The sequence below is a fragment of the Hyalella azteca genome, unplaced genomic scaffold, assembly GCF_000764305.2.
Source record: "Hyalella azteca isolate HAZT.00-mixed unplaced genomic scaffold, Hazt_2.0.2 contig3349, whole genome shotgun sequence".
Lineage (NCBI taxonomy): Eukaryota > Metazoa > Arthropoda > Malacostraca > Amphipoda > Hyalellidae > Hyalella > Hyalella azteca.
This window is the reverse complement of record NW_025933600.1, coordinates 179,959-206,738: the sequence shown is the minus strand read 5'-3', so window position 1 is coordinate 206,738 and position 26,780 is coordinate 179,959. Positions and strand designations below refer to the sequence as shown.

The 26,780-nt window shown below is 38.9% G+C and overlaps 1 protein-coding gene across 1 annotated transcript; it reads left to right on the top strand.

The window, feature by feature from the left end:
• Positions 1-373: 373 nt before the first annotated feature.
• LOC108667782 (integrin beta-6) lies at positions 374-26,537 on the top strand. Its single transcript, XM_018154852.2, has 17 exons — positions 374-610; positions 1,298-1,454; positions 2,025-2,184; positions 2,570-2,644; positions 3,001-3,100; positions 3,759-3,929; positions 4,801-4,902; positions 7,543-7,707; positions 7,982-8,131; positions 11,346-11,465; positions 12,204-12,428; positions 12,649-12,820; positions 14,102-14,214; positions 14,616-14,775; positions 18,619-18,780; positions 19,394-19,527; positions 24,478-26,537. Exons 1-17 carry the CDS (start codon positions 440-442, stop codon positions 24,553-24,555), a joined length of 2,415 nt encoding a protein of 804 aa, XP_018010341.1. The 5' UTR covers positions 374-439; the 3' UTR covers positions 24,556-26,537.
• Positions 26,538-26,780: the final 243 nt, after the last annotated feature.

The window sequence follows — 26,780 nt, the reverse complement described above, 5'->3', positions numbered from 1 at the left end:
CAGATCGAGTTGGCTCGCGTGTCGTTGTCTCTAGGTTTAGGTTGAAAAATGTTTCGCTGGAGAGTGATCTGCCTCATGTTCAACTACTGCAATATCACAAAGAATTTGTTTCGCTCTACAACGAACTTACTTTGAATTAAGTGAATTTTGTTTCATTCAAGCAAGTTATTTGCTTGTGATGTTTCATTTCACTAACAACATTTAATTCACCCAAAAAATTACAAAAATCTAACAAGTCCCAAAATCTAATAAATTTTAATAAATTATCTTCAATCAAAATTATTGATTTGAGTCAATTACAGCTCAAAGTGAAGAATCAATTGCCTAAAGCGTGAGAGAAAACCATTATTTGTATTAAGTTTCCCACTTTTCAGATTTGTATCAAAACTTTATTCTAAAAATTTCCAATTTGATAATTCGACGCACAATCTGTGGTGCCATGGTGACCAAGAGAAGCTCGCACGGCTATCGAATAAGTTTTCTAGTTTTTTGCTCGTTGTTGTTGATTGATTCCAGCAAATCGTCAAGTGTGTGCAACAAGTACGAGACTTGCAACAAGTGCATCGAGGCTCCCACCTGTAACTGGTGCCTCAGAGACGCTGTGCCCAAGGTGGGAATATCCAGGTTCTGTTGATAACTCATTTTCAAGTTGTTTTGTAATAGTTGTCGTATACGTAAGAACTTTAGTTGTCCATTTTGGTTTTATAAACTGTTTTTATGTAGTACATCGTCATTTTAAAGATTTCTTCCATAATAACGCCCATTAAAGCGTTCGCAACTGAATATGGTCATTTATTTGTCAGTTAGTTACCCAATAAATTCGATCAATGCACTGCAAGCAGAAAAAATAGTCCATAACAGCGGCAAATTTTGTTGAAAACACATAATTTATCTTGCGTACTATTGTCCACAGCTAGTAAATAATTTTTATGGTGCATATAACGTTGCTTCTATTGATGCAATAAGAGTTTAATTATCGTTGTCTTTCGCGCGAAAATTCAATTCTGCATCCCTGTCGAACTGCCAAAGCGGCTCTTAGCTTTATCATTTGGCCTTGTTAAGCATTTTTTTTCACGGGTATTTTCGCCCGGTGTTTTAGTTGTCCCTGTTAATTAGAGTATATATATATACATAATCAGATGGTCGGATTGCTATGTATTTCTATCATTTTTGTAAAATTAGTCAATGTATCATATTTGATATGCGTAATTTCTCTATTTATTCAATAAACAAGTTCCCATGTCGGTCATTTCGTTGTATGATTATATTTTTTTTAATTATTTTATCGCTGGTGCAGAGTGCTTGCCTCGGACCTGACGAGCTCCACAAATGCACGGATGGCAAACTGCAAGAACTAAAGAGCGGATACCGGAGCGATAGAAAATTAATCCCGGCCAACAAATACGTACGAGCCACGCTGACGCCTCACAGTACAAGTGTTGACATCAGAAGCGGTGAGGAAATCGCCAGTGCACAGGATGTCCTCGTATTACGTGGAGATCAATTCATTAATTTTAATAATTTAATATATTTTTCAATCGTTCATGAATTTTTCCGGCCTTAAAACGAGTGATTCTCTACTTAACTTGTTTTCGATGTTGATCGAATAGAGTTTTTTTTATAATTATTCTTGTATTATTATATATTAAAATAAATTTATTCTGCTTGCCTCTGTGTTGGACAAGTAAGTTCCTGCAAATGGGACCTGCCGTTGCGTCAAATAAATACACGGAAATTTATTATATTTAGTCAAACCTAATCAATTTATTTCTTTATTTTGATTTTTCAGAAATTTCCAGTCATTAGTCTTAATCCATTTGAACCAAACTTAAAACATTCTGTACTGACATTCTATGTAGTCAACAGACATACATAGTTCTACATTGTACAAGTTCAAGAGTCGACTGATTTCCAAAGTATCTTTAAATTATTGTACTTCTTTGGCCGTCAGACGCCTGTATGAGAGTCCTTCCTTATTTATAGTTGTCCATCCTCCTCTTCCTAAACCCGCTGTTTCCGTGCAGGCGACACCGTGGAGGTTCCTCTGATCCTGACTATGACCTCGGAACCTAAGGTGGATTTATATTACCTGATGGACATCTCCTCGAGCATGAGAGATGATTTGGAAAGTATCAAAAATCTGGCAAGCACACTAGGAGAGAAGATCAAAAATCACACGAGCGAGTAAGATAATTTTCAGACAGACGGGCTGCAAGCCACTTACAGTGAAAAATTCTTCCATACGAACATGCATCTCCATCAACGTACACTGAAATATTTTTCAGATAAGTTCATCACAAATTAAACTGATGATAGCAGATAATTGTTTGAGTAGAAAATCATTTGTGCAGATAATCTTCATTGCCGATAATCCTTTATGCTGATAATTGCGCCCAAAAAAAAATAAAATTCAGGGCCCATATTGATTTTTGTCACTAGTGATTATTGAAGCACTTAGATATTAATTCCAATATTAATATTAATTGAAATGAAGTAAAGTATATCATTTTTTCAAAAAAAAATGATTCTTCATACTATTAATGAGAGGTCATACGAAACATCTTTACAGCTTCAACGTTGGTTTCGGGACTTTCGTGGACAAAGACACGTTGCCTTACATAGATGCAATGGTAACAATCAGAGGGTAAGTGATACGAGAATGTGTGTAAAGCAAGTGCACTTTTATGTGGGTAAATTTGTTGAAAACGATACGAAAATCTTTAAAACAAAAGTCGTTAAAACTGATATAAGGATTTAAAACTTAGGAGATTGACGTATTTCATTAGGTGATGTATTTACTGCTTGTTAATCTAACTACAACTGTTCGCTAACTATAATGACTCCATACTGAATTCATTTTGATCATCTAAATCACTCTACTTCAAAATATTTCTTTCGTTTTGCCGAAAATTACGTATACCGGTATACGCTCATTTGATTAAATATTCTGACTTTTCTGCACATGGTTTTAATGAACAAATTTGTATTTCGGTGGCATAGCCATCACAGCCCTACCAACAAACACTGTAATGGGTCCATGGGCTCCATGACTTTCTGCAACGCCATGGCGCTGCAGACGTCCGATACTGCAACATTTGAGGTACGATACCGCTACATTTAAGGCACTAATACACAACATTGATGTACGATACCGCACAAGGATGTTTAGACAAGGTTTTTTTGGAAATATGCAATGGTTTCTAAATCCTCAAATTGGAATGACAGAGAGAGATCTGTATTCATTTAAAAATAACACTGATTGACCATGACACCATTCAATACAAATCGATGTTTTGAAGTTACTCGTCCAGTCGGCCTTGATTTGAACTACATCAGGTTGTTCAATGAGCATAGATTCCCAATGCTATTTCTAGATATTTGAACTCTAAGTCTTTTTAATCGTAATACATTGAGGTTGATACATATAAGAAAATACAAGGATTTCATATGATGTAAAAATTCCAAACTGTAAGCTGTATAATGTTATTTCAAGCTGGATTTTTTACGTTGATTCTACCAAAAAAGGTGCTACTTCCAGAATTTTATTGATAGCATTGCTATAGTTCAATATATGAGATTGGATGTAGGAAGCTCGAGAAAATACACCTAAAAAGGTTCACTTTATCGTTTATGTTTGTTCGGATAGTCCTGAATATTTAGGACATGACGTTAGAATCAGTTAATTTTCAGATTTTTCTAACAACATTTCTGCTGCTTGATGGTTCTAAGATTTGCATGTTTAACCGCGTGTTTGACAGGCAGTAGTGGGTGATACTCACGTGTTGGCGAACGACGACTCGCCAGAGGGAGGTTTCGACGCTCTGCTGCAGGCCCTGGCATGCAAAGAACAAATTCGATGGAGGGATGAGGCGGCCAAGATTCTCCTCTACTCAACCGACGCTGTTTTCCACTACGCTGGTGATGGCAAGGTTGTCAAATATTTCAATAAGTATTCAAATTCAGTTAAATAGGATCATATATTTCATACCTTTTAGCGCAAGTGACATAATTATACCTAACCATTTGATAAACTATAATCTCCCGACGTCTGTTGGGAGCGGCATGGCTGTATAAGCAGAACCTACCGCTATAGGTTTAATAAATTTTATAGTCTGCAACATTTGAGATAGTTAGTCTATACTTAATCCCGTACTGCTCAGTGTCAGAACTGAAATCATCAGGAGGTAAGAAGAACTCGCAATAATTTGCATGGTGGAGAATTTTCGTATATCAATATAGGCTTTCCTGGTATTCAAGTCGTGACGGTAACTCTCCCTCACCTATCCCGTAAATTCAGTGACGGGTTACTGATTTATAGGGAAAGCTTAATAACGAAAGATGACAGACAGTGCATCCTTCAATACCTATACTCCAAGCAAGGTGTGCCATGATTGTGATTGTCAAGAAGGAAGCCTGCCTTATTTCAGCCCTGCGTAAAAAATCGTTGTATAGGAATGATTGTAACGTTCATTATTAGAAGATTTCAAAACTATTTCATAATTCGTAAAAAGATTCATGTTAAAAATACACAAATGCGACATTAAATCGACAGAATGAAATAAACGTCTTAAATTAAAATTTACCAAACAATTTAGGAATTTGCGCGGGAAGACAATTGATGTACAAAATTAGACCGTAAATGAAAACGTCTTAAATAGTACGTTAAAATTTGTTAAACGTTGAAATTTGGTTCAAGTTAAAATGTGAAAATTTGTCTCAAGTTGAATCTATATATACGACGAAATTTCGTTTTGGTTCTTTCAAAATATCAATATTACATTACATTAACTTTTTCTTCAGTTGGCCGGAATCGCGGCACCTCACGACGGAGCTTGTCACATGGACCGAGAAGGGAAAGTCTACACGGAGGCGCTCACATTGGACTACCCCAGCGTTTATCAGGTGATTATCAGATACAAGATTCAGCTTGTTTTTGTGCGATGCACTTTGAGTTTATGAAAATATCCTTGAGAACAAAATAAAGTGGCTTTTCAAAAGAAATATCCTCTTCCGGGTTGTTTGGCTGCCCAGCTACTCGAAGGAAAAATTAAACATGCAAGATTAAACTTTATAATTACGGGATTTGTGCAGATAATCAACACAAGTCTAGCTTAATCCTAGTTCAATTTCAATAAGACTGTGCTGGCTTAATATAACTGAAATTTCATGTTGATGATGAATCCAATATTTTAAACAAATTGATGATAAACAATTCGGTCAGATTGGTATAATTTTGCTGGAAAATGTATAATGAGCTTCTTATACAAAATTCTATGGATTATTTAGATCAATATTAACTAATTATTTGGGTCACCTCCTCGACATCTGTTAGCCATAATTTGGGACAAGTTTTTTTTTTCAAAATTACGGGCTCAAAAATTTTGCGCAAGTCCCAAACGAATAATTAGATACTGAATAACTAGACTCATAACCTAACAAACACTTACCCAGTGGTTCCCAAAGTGGGTGATGTCGCCCCCCTAGGGGCGGTGGAAAGATTTTTGGGGGCGGTAAGGAAAAAAAAGGGCGGTAGGGGGGCGGTAGGGGGGGGGGCGACAGTCCGAAGTAGAAGTCAGAAGTTCAGACGTTTGTTTGGCGATTTGTACGCAACACGTGCAGCACATGACTCCCAGGGATGGTTTTTTTACCCAGATCTGTTTTTTTTTTCATCTCTACTGGGTTTATGTTTCGGACAACTTAACGGCCGGACTCCCGGCCGGTCTCACAGCTAATTTCCACATTCAATGATCAAGGAATATCTCTCAAACTAATGGACTTAACACGATGAATGGTACACGTATTTATTAGGACCGAACGACAATGTTTAGCTCGTGAACGAAACTTAGTATTTAGTAGTAGAAAATGTAGTAGTAATAGTAGTAGTAGAAACCTCAGCAACGGTAATGTTTAGCTCGTTACAATTTTTTCGATTTTACCTTCGTTTGCGAGTTATACGGCTATACGTAACTAAACCGGCCGGTAGAAAAGCTGGTCGTTTCTCCAACATCTGTGAACTCGCGAACGAAAGCAAAATAGAAAAATTGTCACGAGCTAAACATCACCGATGGGAGGTTAGGTATTTATATACAAAGTTTCGTTGAAATCTGTTCAGTAGTTTAGAAGAAATTTTTTGATACCCGCGAATTTAAGCAACAAATTACCCGGCGATACGGGCCGAATATAAGGAATTGTAAAATTAAGAATGACGGTGAAATGAAAAAAAACTCGCAAACGAAGGTAAAATAAAAAAATTTTTAGTAGCTAAAAAATCACCGTTTCGTAGTTTGGAATGTATATTCAAATTTTCGTTCAAATCTGTTCAGTAGGTCGGAAGAAATTCTTTGATCACTGCGAATTTCGGCCAGTATCGCAATATAACTCCCGAAAGAAGGTGAAATTTAAAAAAATTTCACGTGCTAAATATCACCGTTATGTTCCGATGAATACATGTTGCAAGTTTCATTGAGCTGCGTTCATTAGTTAGGGAGATATTACTTGATAATTGAATTTGGAGATTGGTCGTGAGACCGGCCACGAGTCCGGCCGTAATTTGCCCAAGACGTCCTAGGTTTCTAGTGCTGAAACAGTTAAAACAGCTGAAAAACATATTGGTTCACTAAATGCGGTTCTATTTGTGAAATACACATTTGTGTTTAAGCTTTATCCTTTAAAATTGCATCGTACTAAATTCAAGAAAGAGGCGTTTGTTTTTATATGTGTCTGTGGGGGGCGCTAGAAATTCACTAGGGAGCCAAAGGGGGCGCCAGCCTGAAAAAGTTTGGGAACCACTGCACTAACCTAACCACTTGAAAATTTCGCTTGAATCGAAAACGATCTATGTATAAAAATTTTGACTATGCTTGCCACGGCACGTTGCCATGTTTCTATTCGATCTGTTTTTGTTTTTTCTTTTCTGTTTCTATTGTTTTTATATGTAATTTATGTTTTCTTCCAACGATCTGAGAAGTGTTTCTATTTCATCGGGATGGTTCTGAATTGAAAGAGTACATTTCGCCTAGTCATTCGCAATGCGTCTCAAAACTCATCCCGAGTTAGTCAAAAAGTGTTGGTACGGTCTAGACGAATTTGATGCTGCCGCTACTTATGAACTAAAACTGCAATTGCGATGTTTTGAGGATTTTTTTCCTTTATTGGTCTAGCTACTCTAGCAGATAAGATGCTGAACGAATTTAAATGAGAAAAAAGGATAGCCAGATCTTCAAAATCAATTCCATTTAGTAATCAAGTAAATGCCGAATTTTTAACTCGTTTTCGACTATTTTATTACATTATTCGGTTGTATATACTGTATGTAATGGAAGAAGGCTAGCGAATAATTTGTTTTGGATAATATCCCAATCAATATTATGAACAAGCTCTGATTAATAAGAATTTTTGTCATTTGATTGTCTCTACTCTAAATCAATCCTAAATCAGACCAAAGTATGCGTACATATTTTATTTTATGAATAGATTAGACTAGACTAGACATTTTATGACTTGAATTTGGAGTGATTGTGCGAATAATTTCTCACAACCCAGATTTCGAGAGCCGCGAACGCGAGCGAAGTACACGTGGTTTTTGCTGTAGTTGAGAGGGCAAAAGCTCTGTACGATGCACTGAGCAAGCAAATTGAGCTATCGAGCACCGTTCTTATTGAGGATGATTCATCCAACATAGTGGATCTCATCATCCAAGAAATATTGGTAATCCTATAGGTTTTGAGAATAATAAAGTTTAAATTCTTTGTACCACTAAAAATAAATATCACTCTATTTAAAAATGAATAATTCGAATGGAATAGTTTGAAAATATTGGAAAATGAGCTAAAATCTAATCTCAACGACTTAGATATTTGCAATCTATTATTTTACAGGATAAAAAATATATTTCAAAATACGCAGTTCCAATTAAAACAAGTAATTTATTAACGAATTTATTTAATTTATATTAATTCAGCAAACAATTTTAAATTTTCAGGGAATCACGACTACTTACCACATGGTAGCGACTGGGTACCCGGAGGAAGACATGGAGGTAACTCTGACCGCCGAGTGTCCTAAAGGCAGCGGGTCTACCTGCGCTGGATTGGAGCTTGGCGATTCTGGAGACATTACTGTCAGCATCAAGGTGAGCGATACCGTTACGGCTGTCAATACCGATACAATCATTAGACATGATATTCATTCAACAATAAAATCCCAAAAGCTTTTATTTAGAACAATTTGGGTTTCTTGTCCCTCAGTTATGTTCTCTTTCTATTAAGATCACTTGATTGCTTAAATCGCAAGATTATCAAAAATTTATAAGCAAAGAAAACAGCCAAAAAATCCACCATTTCTTATGTAGGAAAACTTTTTGGAGGCCAGCTCCATCGTCAGTTCAAAACCTAAAACAGAAGTACAAACAATTACAAAACTTTACCATTACCATTACTAAATTCACATTGAAGATCTTGAAACCTGAATCGTCCAATGAAAACAAATGATGTAAATATTAGCCGACAAACTCATCTATTTACAATTTCTAGAGAAATGAACTGTAGGCGGCATTTAAACTACGCTTTTGTTTAAAAATATACAGGGACTCTAAAATTCGCAGATCAGAAACACCGATGTGGTGTTTCAACCTCAGAAGCGGGACCAAAATAAGGAAATGGACAATAAACAGCATACCTATTGTCACGTTCGGGAACAACCTCAGAATATTGCTTAGATAAAAATTTCTTAATTTGAGTATATACTAATAACGACGAAAACCCATTGAGTGAAAACGTACTGCGTAAAAATTCAAATTCAGAGTGCATAATATGGATGGTTTAGCAAATACGAAAGCCACGGTTTATTAATGTTTGCATCCCATTTAATTTGAAACGAAAAGAACGAGAGCTTAAAAAGCGGTGCAATTAAGTAGGTAAACGTCTATTTTAGGTAAACAGATGTCTGAAAACGGCCTTTCAATTTTGTGTAATTGCAATCAACAAAAGATCAATTATAATTTTTGGATTCAAGCGCCGTGGTAAATTTGATGGACTTGTGTTGAAGAATAAGGTAGCCAAAGAAAATGCGTACATGAGAGGGATGCTTGAAAATTAAAAAAGTATCATCGACATACCGGTTATAGAAAATATAGGCTTAAAATCAAGAGGACAACTGGCAAGCATTGTAGCCTCGTGAAAACACATTAAAATGTTAGCAAAAGTAGGACCGAGAAGACCCATGCCCAAACCATCAATTTACAATACAATACTCACTGTAACAAACAATACAATACTTACTGTAACATGTTAGTATTGGTAAACCATACTTACATGTTTGTGAGTCGTTTAAAGAATTTTACTAATGTTCAGGACTTGACCATGGCATCATTTGATGTAGAAAACTTGTTTACCAATATGTATACCCCTTCGTGAAACTATTCATTTCTGCCTCAATTCTTTGTTGGAAAGTGTCAATGACTGTGTCAAGGGTTTGAACCGCAACTTTTTTAAAACTCTCCTTGAATTATCAGTTTTAAACTTATTTTTTGCAATTGCTGGCAAATTTTATAGACAAATTAATGGTTTGGCATGGGTCTTCCTCTCGGCTCTACTTTTGCTAATATTTTCGTGTGTTTTCACGAAGCTACATCGCTGGCCAGTTGTCCTCTTGATTTTAAGCCACTATTCTATAACAGATATGTCGATGACACTTTTTTAATTTTCGAGCATCCCTCTCATGTTGGCCTTTTCTTTATTATCTTAATCTCCAACACAAGTCCATCAAATTTACCATGGAGCTTGAATCCAACAATATTCTATCTTTTCTTGATTGCAATGTCACAAAATCAAATGGCCGTTTTCAGACATCTGTTTACCAGCGTAAGTGCCAGCATTTTTAGCTTTTGTTCTTTTCTTTACATATTAAATGAGATTCAAACGTTACTAAACCGTGGCTTTCATATTTGCTCTACTTCCTCTACTATATGCACTCTGAATTTGAATTTTTATGCAGTACGTTTTCACTCAATGGGTTTCCGTTGCAATTGGTATGTACTCAAGTTAAGAAATTTTTGTCTAAACAATATTCTGAGGTTTCCCGAACGTGACAATAGGAATGCTGTTTATTGTTCATTTCCTTACTTTGGTCCCGCTTATAAGAGTCTATGGCCCGTATGCTAAATAGGGCACTAGCACTACGAAGTAGCACTATGCACTACGAAGTGTCCTGTTGGTATGCTAAATACGTCACAGACACTAAGCACTTCGAAGTAGCTCTACAATGTTTAGTGTCGCTTAGTGTCGCACTACTGATTCGTATGCAGAAAGACTTTGAAGTGCTACTTCGCAGTCAGAGTACTTTATAGTGGCGCACTACGCTATGAGTCTATTGAAGAATGGTAGTTAAGTGCTCAAATAATAAATTAATCTCTAATTAATTCTTATTCTTTGCAGAAGATTGATGTAAAATGTCTAATTGTGATGGTATATAATGGTACTAGTGAAAATTGTGATGGTGAGCTGAAATTCGCAATGCGTCTGCGCACCTTTCCCATCATATATTCAAAGGTCACGCTTCCCAAAGACATCGAACAAAAGAGAGAAGCATGGAAAGTTCTTGCAGAAGAATTCAAAATGATTCCAGAAAAAAAAAAAAATTCAAAAAATGGTAGTGCGCGTTATGCTTTGGGCCCTATTTAGCATACCAACCGTAGTGTTCTATGCCGCACTATGGCTTTTAGTGCGTATAGTGCTACTTCATAGTGCTAGTGCCCTATTTAGCATGCCAACCGTAGTGTTCCATGTCGCACTATAGTAGACACTACGGCTTGTAGTGCGTAGTGCTAATTCGTAGTGCTAGTGCCTTATTTAGCATACGGGCCTATGTCTAGGGAGTTAAAAGGTTGTTCTCCAATCTTCATGTATTGTTGGTGAATAATTTTAAAATCAGTTCTTTTTAGCGCCTTTTCTCATTTATGAAAAAATGCACTATTGTTCTCGCCATGTCCGTCTGTCCGTCCGTCCGTCTGTCTGTCCGTCCGTGACTTCACGTCTTCGTCGACGAGAAAATGCGCTTTCTGTCACTCACTGCAGTGAGTACTACTGAGTTTCAGGTAAAAAGTTGTTCCTTTTCCTATGCGATCGTCCCTAATTTATCAACATAGTTGTGCGCTGTGCGCATCTGCGTATGTCGGTATGACATCTCGCAATTTTTATACTAGGCTGGCGGAGCAGAAAGGGAGGAGTTTTAGAACAGGAAACCTGCTTGCGCATCCCCCTTGTTCAGCAGTACGCGTTCATGCCGAGCAACGCAATGTCCGGTGTCCGATAGTTTTAATACATAGAATTTGATTTTAATAATTGCAGTTGAAGAGATGTCCGCCTCCCGATAAACCCAAGGAGACAATGTTGACCATCCACCCCAAGAACAATGCCAAAATCAACGCCACCATCACCGTGAATTTCCTGTGTACATGCCAGTGTGAGGTAACTAATTTATCTGCCGCATATTTTATGATGAAGAATGTGGACTCACAGGGAAGAAATTTTCTTCCTTATACTGAATGGGATAGAACTTTGTGACTAGCCTCTTAATTGTCGTTTATATGACAACACTAGCCAGATTTTCTTGGTAATTGTAAAATTATATTTACGAATGTTCTAAAAAAATTTTTGCAAACTCTGCTCTGCTCGAGAGCTATGTACCACAAGTCAGCGAATTAGCACGGTTGGTTAACCAAGCGTGACTGGTCAAAATGGCCTGTTAAACCGGCATAGGAAAGCAAGCCAGCGCATAAGAGTAGACTTATTAACAGGATAATAAATTGTATAAAGATAAACCGAAGCGACAAGTTTCCCTGGGCACAGCAAAGTAGCCCGGCGTTACAGCCCCGGGTAGCCAGCCTGTCACGGCGCAGAAACCCAGTACCAAAATAATCCGGTGAACGAACTGGCCAGGATAAAGAAGAGAACAAATAAATTAAAATGTCTATATACATTAGTGGAGATTTTTATTATTATTATCGAGTTAGTATTGTTCTGGTAATGAACCATACTAACATAAATTCAACTATTCATCATAATCTAGTTATCATATTTGCTATAGGCCTACATCACAAAGATTTTTAGCCTTCTGCGTGACTAGGTTATATAGCTCTTAACGAAAGGACAAGTGAGATTCTGAAATTATAGGTGTAATCGACTTAACTATAAAATCTCTACCAGGAGCCACAAGCGAGTTCTGCACGCTGCAGCGGTCGTGGTACTCTGGAGTGCGGAACGTGTGCTTGCGAAGGGATCTTCTCCGGAGCGAACTGCAGCTGCTCGATGGACTCGGAGCAGAGCAACGAGATGTGCATAACGGACAGCTCCGGCGCTGTCTGCAGCGGCAGGGGGAGCTGCGTCAACGGAGAGTGCTTGTGTGATCAGTTTGAAGAGAGCGGAAGCACGGTAGAGTACAAGAGAGCACTAAACGTGAAAGTTTGCGATGAGTGGGTTAAAATTGAAAAATGAGACAAATTTTGAATACTTATGTGAAGAGGACGAAGATACAAATAAGAACATTCCTTTTCAGTTTTCCATCATAAATTTTCCCGATATTAGAAGTGAAATATCAATTGAAGGACTCGAAATGTTGCATTAACATTTTGATTTCTTAATTATCTGACAGCACTCGTACTGCAGCGAAAGTTTGTGCTCGGAGAGCGACTTTTCTTGCGGCCCAACGAATGACAATTTGTGCTACAATCACGGCGACTGCCGGTGCGGCAACTGCATATGCCACCCGACGCACACGGGGGAGTTTTGCGACTGTCCTACAGCCACGGAAAGATGTGATCCAAGTGAGAAAATCACTCAAAAACATGCAAGCCATTCGAAAATTTCGCATGAGATGTTTTACCAAACTCCCACGAACGGCAAACACGTAGCATACGATGAGAAACCCATGCCCTAACAAAATTCGGGGACCGCCTAATCTTCGGCTGAATTGTCATTACACTCGGCGCAACGTTAATCTGGGTCTGCTTGGCCACCCGATTGAAATCAGTTTCTAGTCAGAATTTCCTATCGTACTTTATAGTCGCCCGAGAGTAGGACAAACAAAAGTTGGTCGCGCCGGGTCATACCGAGCTCGCCAGCTGTCCAGATGCTGCCCTTCGAACCCTGAGCTGAAGCGGACATGCTTCAGCTCCCCGGCGACCTCCTGAATCTGATTCGTGTGCTCCCCGAGTCCTGGGCGTCCTAAATGCAGGGTCTCACACGCCTCTAAATTTTGTTAGGGTAATTCCAGGTTAAAACTCGGATAAATGACATGCATCATCTGAAAACAACCAGGAATGTAACAAGTAAAATCGACCTTAAGGCAATAAAAAGGAATTATCGGTGCCAAACAAGGTTCCAATTACAGCAAAAATGGCAATATACAAAATCTATGGATAGGCGTGTCTTATTGGCATTAAATCATTAAATTTATTATTTTATTGAATCGTCAGCAATGCATTTGTTTAATGCAATTAGTCTTGCGAGACTTGCGACTCATCCAGACTACTACGGCGACTTTTCAACGAGCAAAGCATTCTCAAAAGCCACTTGACTTGACAATTAGTGGAACCACTACTTTTAGATCTAGTTTATTCGTTGCAATACCTGATTTAGCTCGGACAATCTATTACTGTTAATTGTTTGTAATTTTGCATTGCCGACATTTTTTAGTGTTATCGAATGTTAACTCGACAGAAATTCTTTTTGAACCTTCTGAAATTCTTTTGTAACATATTTTTTTAGATGTTCTTGATAAGAGCTAGGTATATACGTTTACTAAATCAGAAAATGTATTACAATATCTATTTCAGAGATCTTATTTCGGATTTAAGTCGTCAGATCCAGTTTTACTTGTTCGTATCAGGTTTCTTATTTTTGTTGCAATTTCTCTGGAATGCAATGCATCTCTATTCGTTCATAATACATCGGCCATAATGTGATATTATTTTGATTTTTTTTTCTAAAAATATCAAATTTAATCAAATTTTAGATGGTTTATAAAATTAATCGATAACCTTTCATTTCCTTTTGATACATTTCATTTTAAACCAAATGAATGAGCGTCGCTCGAATGTTTTCAGGTGGATCAGGAGACATGTGCTCTGGCAGAGGACGTTGTGAGTGCAACGAGTGCGTGTGCGACAGAAAAGATGGCAACTTTTGGTTCTTTGGCGACACTTGCCAGTACTGCAAGGTTAGCAATCATTTCTCATAACCAATCTCCGCATAATTAATTCAGAATTCACTCGGCAAAATCATTCAAACCATATACCATGCAGATATTTTTAGAGCTCTGAGACAAAATATTTTTATTGTAATATTACGGGACTTGATTAAGATTTTCTAAATTTTAACGCATAAACTTAGAAATATATTGTCTCATGTTATTTAAGCTGGCTGAATAATCTTCGTTATTAGAAGTGTCCTCTTCAGATATGTTTTTTAAGAGAACATGAAGGCTTTGATGTTCTACAAGCGATAGATTTCGGCATTTTGAATAATATACAATGAAAAAGACTGTTGTATTTGCATTTAATCTGTAAATTTGTTTCAAATCATTTAAAATGGAAATGACATATTGCAAAAAAATTTCAGGACTGTGGAGACTTCTGCACCGGAGAATACAGTCTGATGCCGTGCATGCAATGCGAGTGGTTCAACAAATACAAGAATTTCAAAGTGAAAGAAACGAACAAAGAGCAATATTGCAAGTCGAGAAAATGCCAACTGGTCACTAAATATAACATAGTCACACGTGAGTGGAAAATATTTCATTTGATTGTTTTAAATACAACTTTAAATAATTTAATATTACATGTTATTAAATGTATCGCGTGTACTGTGTATCTAACTATCAGGCTTGCCGAACTACTTCCTTAAATGATTTCCATACCATTAATGTGAGTTTGTGATTGTAAGACTTTATGCTTTATATACCAACAATATCTTTGCTACTACTCATTATCTCAGATACTTCGTTCTAGCTCTCCGTTGATAACTGAGGCTTGGAAGCTTCATAATCTTTAATCTTTCCTCATAGGACTTGCCTTTCAAGCCCGGAATTATCCTTGTTGCACGTCTTTGATCACTCTCTATTAAATTTTTGTCCTTTTCAAGTTTTGGTGACCACACGACGTTTCCAAACTCTAGGTTCGGGCGCACGACAGCAACAAACAACTGCTTCATCGCTTCTGCATCTAGGAACTCGAAAGAGCGTCTGATCAGTCCAAGTCGTTTATTGACTTTATTAGCTTGACCTTCAATATGATTAGAAAATTTCAACTCATTGTCGATTTGAACTCCTAAATCTTTTTCCATTGTCGACTTCGACATCATCACTCTGTCGTTGCAATCGTGTCTTCTCATAATCTCATACTGTAATCTTGCTATTCATTATTATTATTGCTAAGGTGGATTACTTTACATTTGTCAGCATTAAAACGCAGCTGCCACTTATCAGCCCAGTCAACCAGCCTGTTAAGATCCCCTTGTAACTGTACTTTTTGCGAAGCATTCTTCGCTGTATTATAAATTTTTGTGTCGTCAGCATACATCGAGCACACGCTAGACACAGCTTCTGGCAGATCGTTTATAAACGCAACGAATAAAACAGGCCCGAGAACTCTTCCTTGTGGCACGACGCTGCGCACTGAAACCCAGTCTGATACGGACACATTAATACTGACACGTTGTCGTCTCCCTACTAGAAAATCTCTGATCCATTTGAGTACATTGCTGTCAATTTCCAAAGACTGCAATTTACGCAACAGCCGCTCATGTGGGACACTGTCAAATGCCTTGGCAAAATCAAGGCACACTGCATCTACTGGCTCCCTGTCGTCCAGCAGGCGAGTCCATTCGTTCAGAGTAGACAAGTGGTTAGTGGTGCAGGATCTCCCGGCAATAAAGCCATGTTGATAGTCTGATAGGATATTATTAGCAGTCGAATGATCAGTCGATCCCTCACAACAGATTCCATTACCTTGCAAACGACACTTGTCAAACTAACAGGGTGATAGTTGCCCGGGCAGCTTTTGTCACCTTTTTTGAATAATGGTGTCACTTGAGCTTGTTTCCAGTCAGCCGGCAAGATCCCTTTGTTCAAAGTTTTTCGAAAAAATGACGTCAAAGAGCCGGCTAGGACAGTTGCTAACTCTTTGAGTAATCTGGGGTGGAAGCCGTCCGGTCCACATGACTTGTTTGGATTTACAGCGATAAGGCGCTTGAGAACCTCTTCTTCTTGTATATCAAAACTTCCTAATTTAGAGCTGACTGGGCGGGCGCACCTTAATAGCTGGAATACTGTTCAAGTCCTCTTCAGTGAATATGCTACTGAAAAACTGGTTAGGAACTTTAGCCTTGCCCTCATCAGAGGATATCTTTCGTTTATCTACTTTCGAATCAGAAAAACCGTCCTTTATTTTGCACTTAGAGCTAAAATACAAAAAGAAGGCTTTCGGGTTCTTCTTTGCATTTTTAGTAATATTTTTTTTCGGGCGTTTTTACTGCGGTACGACAGCTTTCTTTAGCTTGATTTCGAGCTCTTGCGTATAGGTTATAGTCAGCATCGCTACGAGTCTGTAAATAACGCTGGTAGGCTTCCTTCTTTGTTTTCAGCTTAGCTAGAACTGTACTGTTCATCCACTGAATTTTTTTTGGCTCCACCAAGCTTAATTTTAGGTACACACGCATCAACTGCAGACATAACCGTGTCCTTGAGAAATGACTATGACTCAGCCACATTCATGTCCTTAATACATTTCGAAATATTCACTGCTTCACGGAGTTTATCATAGTCGCCTTTCGCAAAATTCAAACGCTCACGCTTTCGAGGCGTCTCTTCTGTACAGCACTTTAGACTGAAAAACAATGATTGGTGATGGCTTTTGCCAATGGAGCCTCGTGACGAAGCTCATCTAACATTGATTCATAACTAGTAAACACCAGGTCTAGAATATTGGAAGTCTGTTTACTTCAATAATGGGTTGGCTTAGTGACGTGCTGGACTAGGAAGGAGTCTCTCACAGACTCCATGAACGAGGATGCTGGGTGATTCTCATCCTTTGGAGAGGATCCATATGTCCAGTCTAGCTCTGGATGATTAAAATCACCAACGATCAACGTGTGTGACCTACGGAAAGCGATGCTCGGTAGAAGACTGTTTAGAAATTTATCGTTATCAGAAGAACTGTTTGGTGATATACAGTATACACGACGCCTATGAGGAGGCTATCTTTGCCTTTGAGAGAAAGTTCGCTCCACACTAATTCTCTAGCTGATTGATGCTCGGCAGATAACTTGATTTGCTGGGCCCCATAAGAGGTTCTTTTCCACAAAGCTACACCTTTACTGCACTGCTCTTCATTTAAGTTAAGAAAACAATCAAAATCTGGCAACTGAAACTCATCAGGTACAATTTTCCCCCCTGGGAATTCACTTACTTTTCTCGCAGCCTTAAGCACATGTTCGACCTGGGCTGTATCCTGAACAGTTACCAGCAGCGGTCTACATGCGGTAGCGTCTTTCGATCGCAGCCTCTTGCATGCCGTTATATTCACAATGACGTTAAGTGCCTTGGCACAACAATCAGTAATAAACTCAACATCCGGAGCATTGCTTTCGGGAACGTTAAACCAAACAAGATTGAGTCTTCTTCTCTCTCTATCCAGCAGTTCACGAGTGCTCTCGCTGGTGAGATCAGAGATGACCTCTTTGCAGTCTTTACCCTCTGTGTTATCGGTATTTTCTGTTTTGTGCAGATGATCTTTCATTTCCACCAGCTCGTTACGTAACGAGTGTAATTCGCTTCGCAACAAGCTCAATTCTTTCTTGTGGTTCTCTTTCTTGTGGTTATTTCATTTTTTGTACTTTTTTAAGCAGGGTTGCCAGACGGTCATTTTTTCCGGACAAATTCCGTGATTTAGTTTTTCTCAATTGCGTTGGCCGGCTAAAATTTATGATAGGGGTACTTCCTAATTAAATTTTAAATACTGCAAAAAGAAAATAAATGGAATTTTTATAGCGGAACCTACAAATAAACTAGTATACATTGAATTATCGGCCTTTTTTGTTCTCGGATTTGGCCGATTTTAGGCAACCTGAATTATTAACCACTACCTCCTGGAGAAATACATTTCGTCGTACGCATATGTACCAATACTTAGTCAACGTGTTAAAGACAGAAAACATAGATGAGCACTTCGCTTCCACCATTTTTTCGCTTTTTACAGCGCTAAGTGCAGGTTGTTGGCAGTCCTGGCAATACCAGTGTACAGTCTTGTTATCGTTGATTACGCCTTCATAAATTTGCTAACGTTTATGTAGTAACATCATTGGTAATGTGCTCTGATTAAAAAGAAATATTTTCCTCCAGCTATAAAATTTAAATTGAAACGTTGTGAAATTTGTTTGTTGTCATCAAATATTTGAAACGAGGTCACAGAAAAATGTCATTTACTTCTCTTGTATAACCTATTGGACAAAAAATCTTATTGCATCAATACTGATATATTTTTCTCGCACTTCGTAAATCACTCTAAAAGATCTTATAACAGCTGTTGAATTTTCTTATCACTAATGCAATGCCTTGCTCCCGTAGGCGAGGATATCAATGAACTGAAAGACAAAAGCTCGTGTAAAGCAACAGACGACACTGGGAAATGTGAGAAAGAGTTCTGGTATGTCCGTTTAAACGAAGCGGAATTCTACGAGGTCTACTACATTCATGAAGACGTCTGGTGTACTGACGATAACATAATGTGTGAGTTTAAACTGTTACTTGATATGTTCGATTGCAAATTACATAATCTGATATCGATTACGTTCGCAATATTTATGCTGGCTTGGGATATATTATTGCAGAGGGAAGCTTTTAATAAAAGGAAATATTATAAATCAAGTAAGAAAACGAAGGCTATGAAAATGCATAGAAAATTTACCATATTCCCATTGAAAATGTTTTCTATGAAAATGCTGCATATTTTCTACTACTACGCAAACATGATACTCTTTGATTTTGATTTGACAGTGTCTGTTCAGTTCGCTTCCAAACTTGAAATTTAATCAGTTTTAATAAATTCAAATTTAATTCAATGAAATAACATTTTTAATTAAGTAATTTAATTAAATCATTTTACATAAATTTACTAACGAGCATTTATAAAAACTGTTTCATTAGATTCAGCTTTGATCGTAAATTAAGAAATTTCATATGAGTTAAAATACAGATGTCGTTCACGTAACTCGCATTCAATTTGCACATAGCTGTTATCAAATGAACATAATCGTAGTATTTTCACACTCTAGCATTCCATTCAACGGCTCTCGAATATTTTTACCCCAGAATTTCCAAAATCACTTAACTTTTTTTTCAGTTTACATCGTCGTTGGAGCGTTGGCCGGGGTCTTGCTGCTCATCCTCATTCCGACGATCATTTACTGCACGAGATGGCGAGCAAATGTTAAAGAAGTCGAAGACTTTGTAAGACGTGGGAATGCCAGCAGCACGGTATGAATCCCTTAAGGTCAAACTCGTGTCAAACGTTGGGCTGTACAAAACGCCTTATAGGTTCGGCTAAAGCTTGTTAGTCAGCGACCAAACAGTGCTTGTATTTTACAAACGTGTTTTGTACTGGGGAATGAATCGCGGTAGCAGTTCTCCAGCCTTATTGAATCAAGGTTTGGAGACCAAATTACACTGTATTACAGACATGCAAATGAATATCACAATGGAGTTACTTGATGTTGTAACGCCCTCGGTCGGTGATAATATTACAAATATGTAGCTAACTTATTTATGACAGTATTCCAATTGCAGTTGATACATATTAATGACGATACATATAAATGATGAATACATATTAATGATAATAATGAGTTAGAGTTGATGGGTAACGCCGCTAAATTATAATAGACTAGCAACATTCCTAGAAAATTAATTGCGGGGGTAAATGGAGGAAATGTGTATATGCATGGTCGCTACAGATATCCCCCCCTCTAGATTGAAACAGGTTCGATCGTTACCTTACGACTAGGTTTGACAAAGCGATTTGAACGCGTTTGGTAGCCAATAGATCTGGTTTCGTTGGCTAAAAATACAGGTTTCAAGCGATCGATGGATAAAGTTTCATGCTTTCCTTTACAATCATCACAAAAGTTTTATTGACGCTATAAAACTTTATAGTGACCTTTAAAAGGATGCTGCAATGGTGAGCAAATCATATCGCGACGCAGAAAATATGAGTGCAAGTTTTTAAATCATCCGATACCAAGGGTTTCGTTGATGTTCGTTACGTGGAGCTGTTGGCCGAAGTTCTGTCATTCGTTCACGGAGCTGTCCAATGAGCTGTTGATGATCGATAGGTGTAGAAGTAGTGACGAAAATTTCGCCCGGGATAGACTTGTTCGGTATAACAATTATGCAGCAGTGCAAGATAAATCTGCTTTTTAAACACCGACTTTTACCGAGCAGAACAAGTGGCAGAGAAACCATCCAGTTGGGTGATGTTACGTGAGCCATTATGGATGCTTTTATTTGTATGTGGAAGAGTTCTACAACCCCGTTAGCTTGCGGATGATATGCTATAGTGTGGATATTATGAGTTTCAAGGTACTGTTGCAGTTCGCGCCAGAGGGACGACTCAAATTGGCGTCCACACTCTGTGGTTACCGTGGAGGGCACGCCGAATCGACTAATCCAACCGTCAAGAAAAGCTTGTGCTACAGTGGCGGCAGAAATGTCGATGATGGGAATAACTTCTGGCCATCGTGTGAACCGGTCTATACATGTCAATAGGTATCGATATCCCTAGCTTACCGGACGTGGACCCACGATAACGACGTGAATATAGACGTGGACTTGGTCGAAACAACACGAAGAAAGGGCAAAGGTACCTAGAGGAGATCGGGTGTGTCGGTGAACTTTCGATCGTTGGCATTGTAAACAGTTAAGAGCTCACGATCGTACGTTCTAATTAATTGAAGGCCGGGCGTATCTCTGAGATATCGAATGTTGAGTTGCCCTTATACCCGGGTGAGAGAGGTTGCGGAGCGACGATAAAACCTGGTAACGCAGATCTATTGGCACAAAAGGGCGTATTCGAGTACCGTTTACTCCACACCAGATTTCAGTCGGCAATCCTGAAAGTCTGTTTTGGCGGAGAACCAGAGATGTGCTTTTTTCCACAGAAGCAAATTCGACGCATCTAGATTTTAGACTGCGCGGCTGCGATATCTTCGAGAATTTGAGGAGTAGACACTGCCTGGATGCGGGAGAGTGCATCAGCTAGGGTATAGCACTGTCGAATGCCTATGGTGAATTGTGATATGAACTCTAGTTGGCGCAGCGCACGAGGTGGGCGAGACGTTTTATTGGCATTAAAAACGAACGATAATTATTGCTTATGCAAGTTTAAAATGTGGAATGATCGACTTTCGATCAGGTGTTCGAAATGTTTGATTGCTGCGAAAATTGCTAGTAATTCTCTTCCAAAGGCACTGTAGTTTTTTCTGGTGCCGAGAGTTTTCGTGAGTAGAAAGAAATAGGTTGCCAGTGATCGCCGATCGATCGTCTGTTGTAGAACTCCACCGATTGCAAAATCAGATGCGTCGACTGCAAGGTTCAATTCTGCGTCAGGCCGAGGATGGGATAACACCTGAGCACCCGACAAGGATTGTTCGTATGTCTCAATTGTCTCTTGCTGAGCATCCGTTCCGGTAAGTTTTATCGACAATCCTCGCTTCCAAGGGGTCAACATCCCGTGGAGAAATGCAAGTAAAGCAGCACAGTTAGGGATAAATTGCCTGTAAAAATTTATCATCCCCATGTAACAGCGAAGTGACTGTTAGTCTTCAGGCCGAGGGAACAGCTTGATAAACTCGTATTTTTGTTTCAGGGGAGATGCCAATATTACAGCCAAGAAAATCTATGGATGATTTTCCTAAAATACATCTGTCTCTGTTAATTGAAATGCCAAATGACTCTAATAGCTCAAAAACGGCTTTAAGGTGTTTGTAGTGAGCTTCTCCATTGAGACTTGCAATCAATACATCGTCAAGGTACGGATAAGCTAAGTGGAGGCCCCTTGGTATTTCGTCTGTAAAACGCCAAAACGCGCGGCATTGCGTAGTCCGAAAGGCATACGAAGAAATTCAAGACGGCCGAAAGGAGTTGTGATTGCTGTCTTCAGAATTTCCGCTTAGTAAATCGGAATTCGATTGTAGGCGCGCACTATGCATGATAGATCAAACATGATAGATCAATTTTTCTGAAGATCGTGCTATCCGCGAGAGACAATGCTATGTCCTGTATGAATGGTAGTGAGCAACAGTCAGGAACAGTTCAAGAGTTAAGTGTTCTGTAGTCGCCCCATGGACGCCAATCCCGTTGCTCGTGGTAACCATGTGGAGGGCTGACGACCAGCAAAGGTAGAACGTCTCACTATGCCTCGCTCACATATGTGCTCAAATTTTTGTTTTGCTGCTCGCAAGCGATCCGGTGAAAACGGGCGTGCTTTGCTATGCACTGGAGGATCGGTAGTTTCAATATGGGTCACACTGAGTGTTTCAGGTGAATATCGGCGTTCAAAGGCTTATGTAGAGGTTGGAATTGCAATATTATCTCAATTACTGACACTTGTACTGTTAATAATCGAAATTCTACATTGAACACTATTAACAGGGTGACCGGTCGTTTCCAACTTAATGGAACCGTCTACTTATGACCTTACCTCATGACCTTATGGTTGTATGGTTGTTTCACATTTGCAATCAAAAATACCAACCTATAAATCTCCGTCCTAAGCCAAAATCCAAGGTGAGCGACTTTTCTCCAAAGGCAGGTATGGCTGATCCAATCGCTGTTACGTTTGTGGCTTCAGACGGTCGGTCGTAGACGCTGTAAGTAAGTATGCTAACATTGCACCGGTGTCAATCAAAAGGTTTAAATTAGTGTGACGATCAGGGAGTCGTAAAACACGGCGTTTGTGAGTGGTGGTCGTCGTCATCACTCCCGGCTCTCGATTCCTCTTATAGTTGCAAGGAGAAACGTATTTTCTTGCTGCCGTTCCGAAACACTTGCGGCAGTAGCACTGCTGACCTGAGGCTGCAGAATTGTTTAGTCGCTGTGGGCTGCAGTGTAGGGGAGCGAAATCCCCTCTATTGAATCCCCTCTTGATCCCCTCTCTGATCCTCCTCTTGAAGGGGAGCGTGATCCGCCATCGTTTTTCTTTACTATGGTGAGTGATTTCGAACATGATCCGTGAGGTCAAATACTTTCTTCTCAAAGTCGAGTAGTTATGGATTTGGATGAAGCGATGTTTGTACTACATTAGCAGTGCTTGTCGACTTATATAACGCGGTCTGCGATTCTTGCCAAGGTCTTCTGTGCCGTATCCGTTGGTATCATCGCAAAACAGACTGGATCGAGATGGAAAGCATCTGTGTACAAAGCTCCCGTAGTGATTTCTTGTCGAAATTTTTGCTGTCATGCTGGAATAGGCTCTGCATATAACGTAGAAGCTGCGATGGCTTACGATCGCCAAGGTCTTCTTTAGAAAAGAGCTGCCGAAATCGTTCTCGTTCGGAAATCGCGGTACGATCGATTATGGCTTGTTTTATTAAACCATACGGGTCTTCAACATCGGTTGAGCACAAAATATCATGTACTTCTGCTATTGCTTCGTACGGAAGAGCAGACGCTAAATGGTTATATATGCTACGGCTTCGTGTGGTGCCGTGTCGGCTGAAATTTGTCATGGCGTATGAAAACCAGGACAGCGGGCCCTGCCTCCAAGGCTCCATATTCGCGGAAGCTTCAGTGCGACTGCCGATACAGACGGTGCGTCGGACATCGGTTGCCAGCAGTCCTGCGTGCGAGTCAGTTGAAACAGCTGGGCTGACCAGTGTCAGGGTAGGAGATTCAGCGTTGCGCCGGGCATGGTGTCAAGGAAGGCCACGTCTATGAAACAACCTTAGCGTGCACAGCATTTTGTAAGTCAGTGACCAGACTGTGCTAGCGTCGTACAATCGTGTTTCGTACTGGGGAATGAAACACGGTAGGGGTTAACCAGCCTTACTGAAACTAGGTTAGGAGATCAGATTACACACTGTATTGCAGATATGCAAATGAATATCACAACTGGAGTTACTTGATGTTGTAACGCCCTAGGTCGGTGCTAATATTATGAATATGTATCTCACATGACTGAACAAAGAATATCACCATCTTGAAGGTAAACAGGAAGTGAATTAATTCGAGTTCAACCGTTAAATGATTTGAAGTTGCGAACATCAAGCGTGGTGGCCTTCAACTTCGACGTAATATTAAACAGCTCTGTTCGGAAATTCTAATCATTACGAGTAAAAAACTGCTAAAATAAACTGCGTAATGATTATTGTGTAGTTTTATGTGCTTGTGTATATTAACTAAAATTAATTATTATTTTTATCTATCCAACAGACCAATGAGCTCAACAAAATTCCTGTTGCGGAAATGGAGCTCCCGCTCTACGAAGAAACTGCCAGCAGCGAGCTGTGAACGCGTGTCCAAATCTAGATTAGTCGAAACGGACGATGCAGGGCAAGATTTAACAACCAGTGATATTTTATCATCTCTCTAAATCGTGTCCACCACACTGATTTGTTTTCCGTGCAACACGCAGTTTCAATAAAACAATGCTCTGCAATAACAGACGCGTACAAACTTAGAACAACTATTTAGTTATGACAACCAGGACAATTTGTATAGAATAAAGCATTTGTAATGTTTAATTATACTTATATATAGTTGAAAGTTTGCTTAGTTTTCTGTTATAAATGAATCCTGTAGTAATAATTTTTTGGACCTTAGGTCTATCGAATTATAAGTTTGTTTATTTTTAAAATCTTGTCCCATGTTTGCCTCCTTTTTAAAATTCGCTTTACATCCAATGAAAAATGCATTTACAATAATCATAATTTTCAATTCCGTGACTGATATGATAATATAAGAAATGCAGCAAATTCTGGTAAAGAAATTTTCCATTGTGATTCATCCAGGACAAATGTCGTCCAAATTTGAATTCATGCAGTCACAGGTGTCGAGAAGTTCTTGGGGTACAATAGAATCTCGCTGGTAAGTTAGGTGGACATTGAACTGACATTGTTGGTATTATCAGAATTGCTTGATGCAATGTTTGAAAATGCTTGATTGAGTATCTCGTTTTATTCCAATGTCTGTCTCCATTAAATTATTATAGTAAATTACAGACTAAAATATTTCAAAATATTTAATATCATTGTTGATTTAAAAAAATCTGTGACTTATTGCTCTCTTACGCTAGTACCCATACCGATGTTACATGCCTCCTAGTCGTCGTGTTGTAACAAAGCGCATCGACAAATCCTAAAAGCATGGACCATGGAAGAGACCAAGGCGTCAGTTGCCACAGCCTACGGCCAGTGCATAACTTCTTGGAAGATAGGGGAGATTTTGCTATATTTTTTGACTGCTTTCTTTCACCCGCTGTCTTATCTTAGGGTATATCATTTTGTTCAAGCTCATAAAAACATTTCCTCCGCTTAGAAGGAAAAATCCTTCTGAATCGAGGATGACTTATATAAAGCTTATAATCAACCATACTAGAAAGAATCGGAGGTCTCCGAAAGCCAATAAGGTCAAGAGAACTTGCTTAGCCTAAAAAAGTGCATGGATAATATCCTAAGATAAACTTAAATGATTAAAAAAAAAGAAACAGTCCGAAAGTGGATATTGTGCCGGTGACATAACCGAATAAATCTACTCTAGAAGGGCTATGACGAGCGTGAGGTATTCGTCAGATCCTATACGGGACTCCAATCGGGCATTTCTTCGTTGCCCTCCAACGAGGCTCGAGTAATCTCGTTGGAGATCACATCAAAGCCACACCCATGAAGGTAACTGAAATCTTGAGCATGCTGAATGTTTTGCCATAAAATACTGTAGTTTCTTCAAAAAGGATGCAACGGCCACCAACAGCACCATCACATATGCCCAATACTAGACTATACACCTGGTCATCTAGTTTCAAATCGCCTCTCACACCGCAGTCATTGATCTACAGACCATTCAAAACTCTGAATGGTCTGAATATTGTTAGAATATTGTGTTTTTTTTCATGAGACGAAGAAGAAAAAGAAAGTATAACATCTTGTCTAGTGTTATTACTCCAGTATTGGTGGTGTAGTTGATAATCCCCTATCAGCGTTAGTCGTTCTGCTGCTTAGCTCTGGGCTTGACTGCATGGTTTTGTGTAACAAAAGCTGGCACCCGCAGAGGTATAGTTCACATATTGTTCTGCTGTAATATGACGAGAATGTTTTGATGTCCTGTATTGTTGTTCTGCTACAATATGATTGAGATAGGTGTAAAAATACAAATTCAGAGTTACTATTGGACCTCATCGGGATAACTTCTTTTTTTGTGAAGATCTTCTCTTGTTGAAGACCAGTACCTCTTCCGCCGCTCCTGTACTCAGTTGTTTAGATTACTTTTATATCCTATCTAATTTACTTTCATGTTTATCTTTCATGAATAAATAAATAATGAGAGTAAAATTATTCTAACCTCGACACTCAAGATTACCACGCAACCGAGAGATGACCTCCGACAACCACCCATCTATCGAGCTATCGACCATGACCTTGCATTCTTACCCACCTTGAAGTTCCTTGTCAGCTTTCTTCAGGCCCATTGCACTTCTTTTCCGAAACTTTTAACTTCACATGGGGAAAGACGCGCGAAAC

Coding starts and splice junctions, on each gene's coding strand:
- LOC108667782 (XM_018154852.2), top strand. CDS start 440: ATGGTGACCAAGAGAAGCTCGCACGGCTATCGAATAAGTTTTCTAGTT. Junction 11,466..12,203: donor TGTGTACATGCCAGTGTGAG/GTAACTAATTTA, acceptor AATCTCTACCAG/GAGCCACAAGCGAGTTCTGC. Junction 12,821..14,101: donor CACGGAAAGATGTGATCCAA/GTGAGAAAATCA, acceptor GAATGTTTTCAG/GTGGATCAGGAGACATGTGC.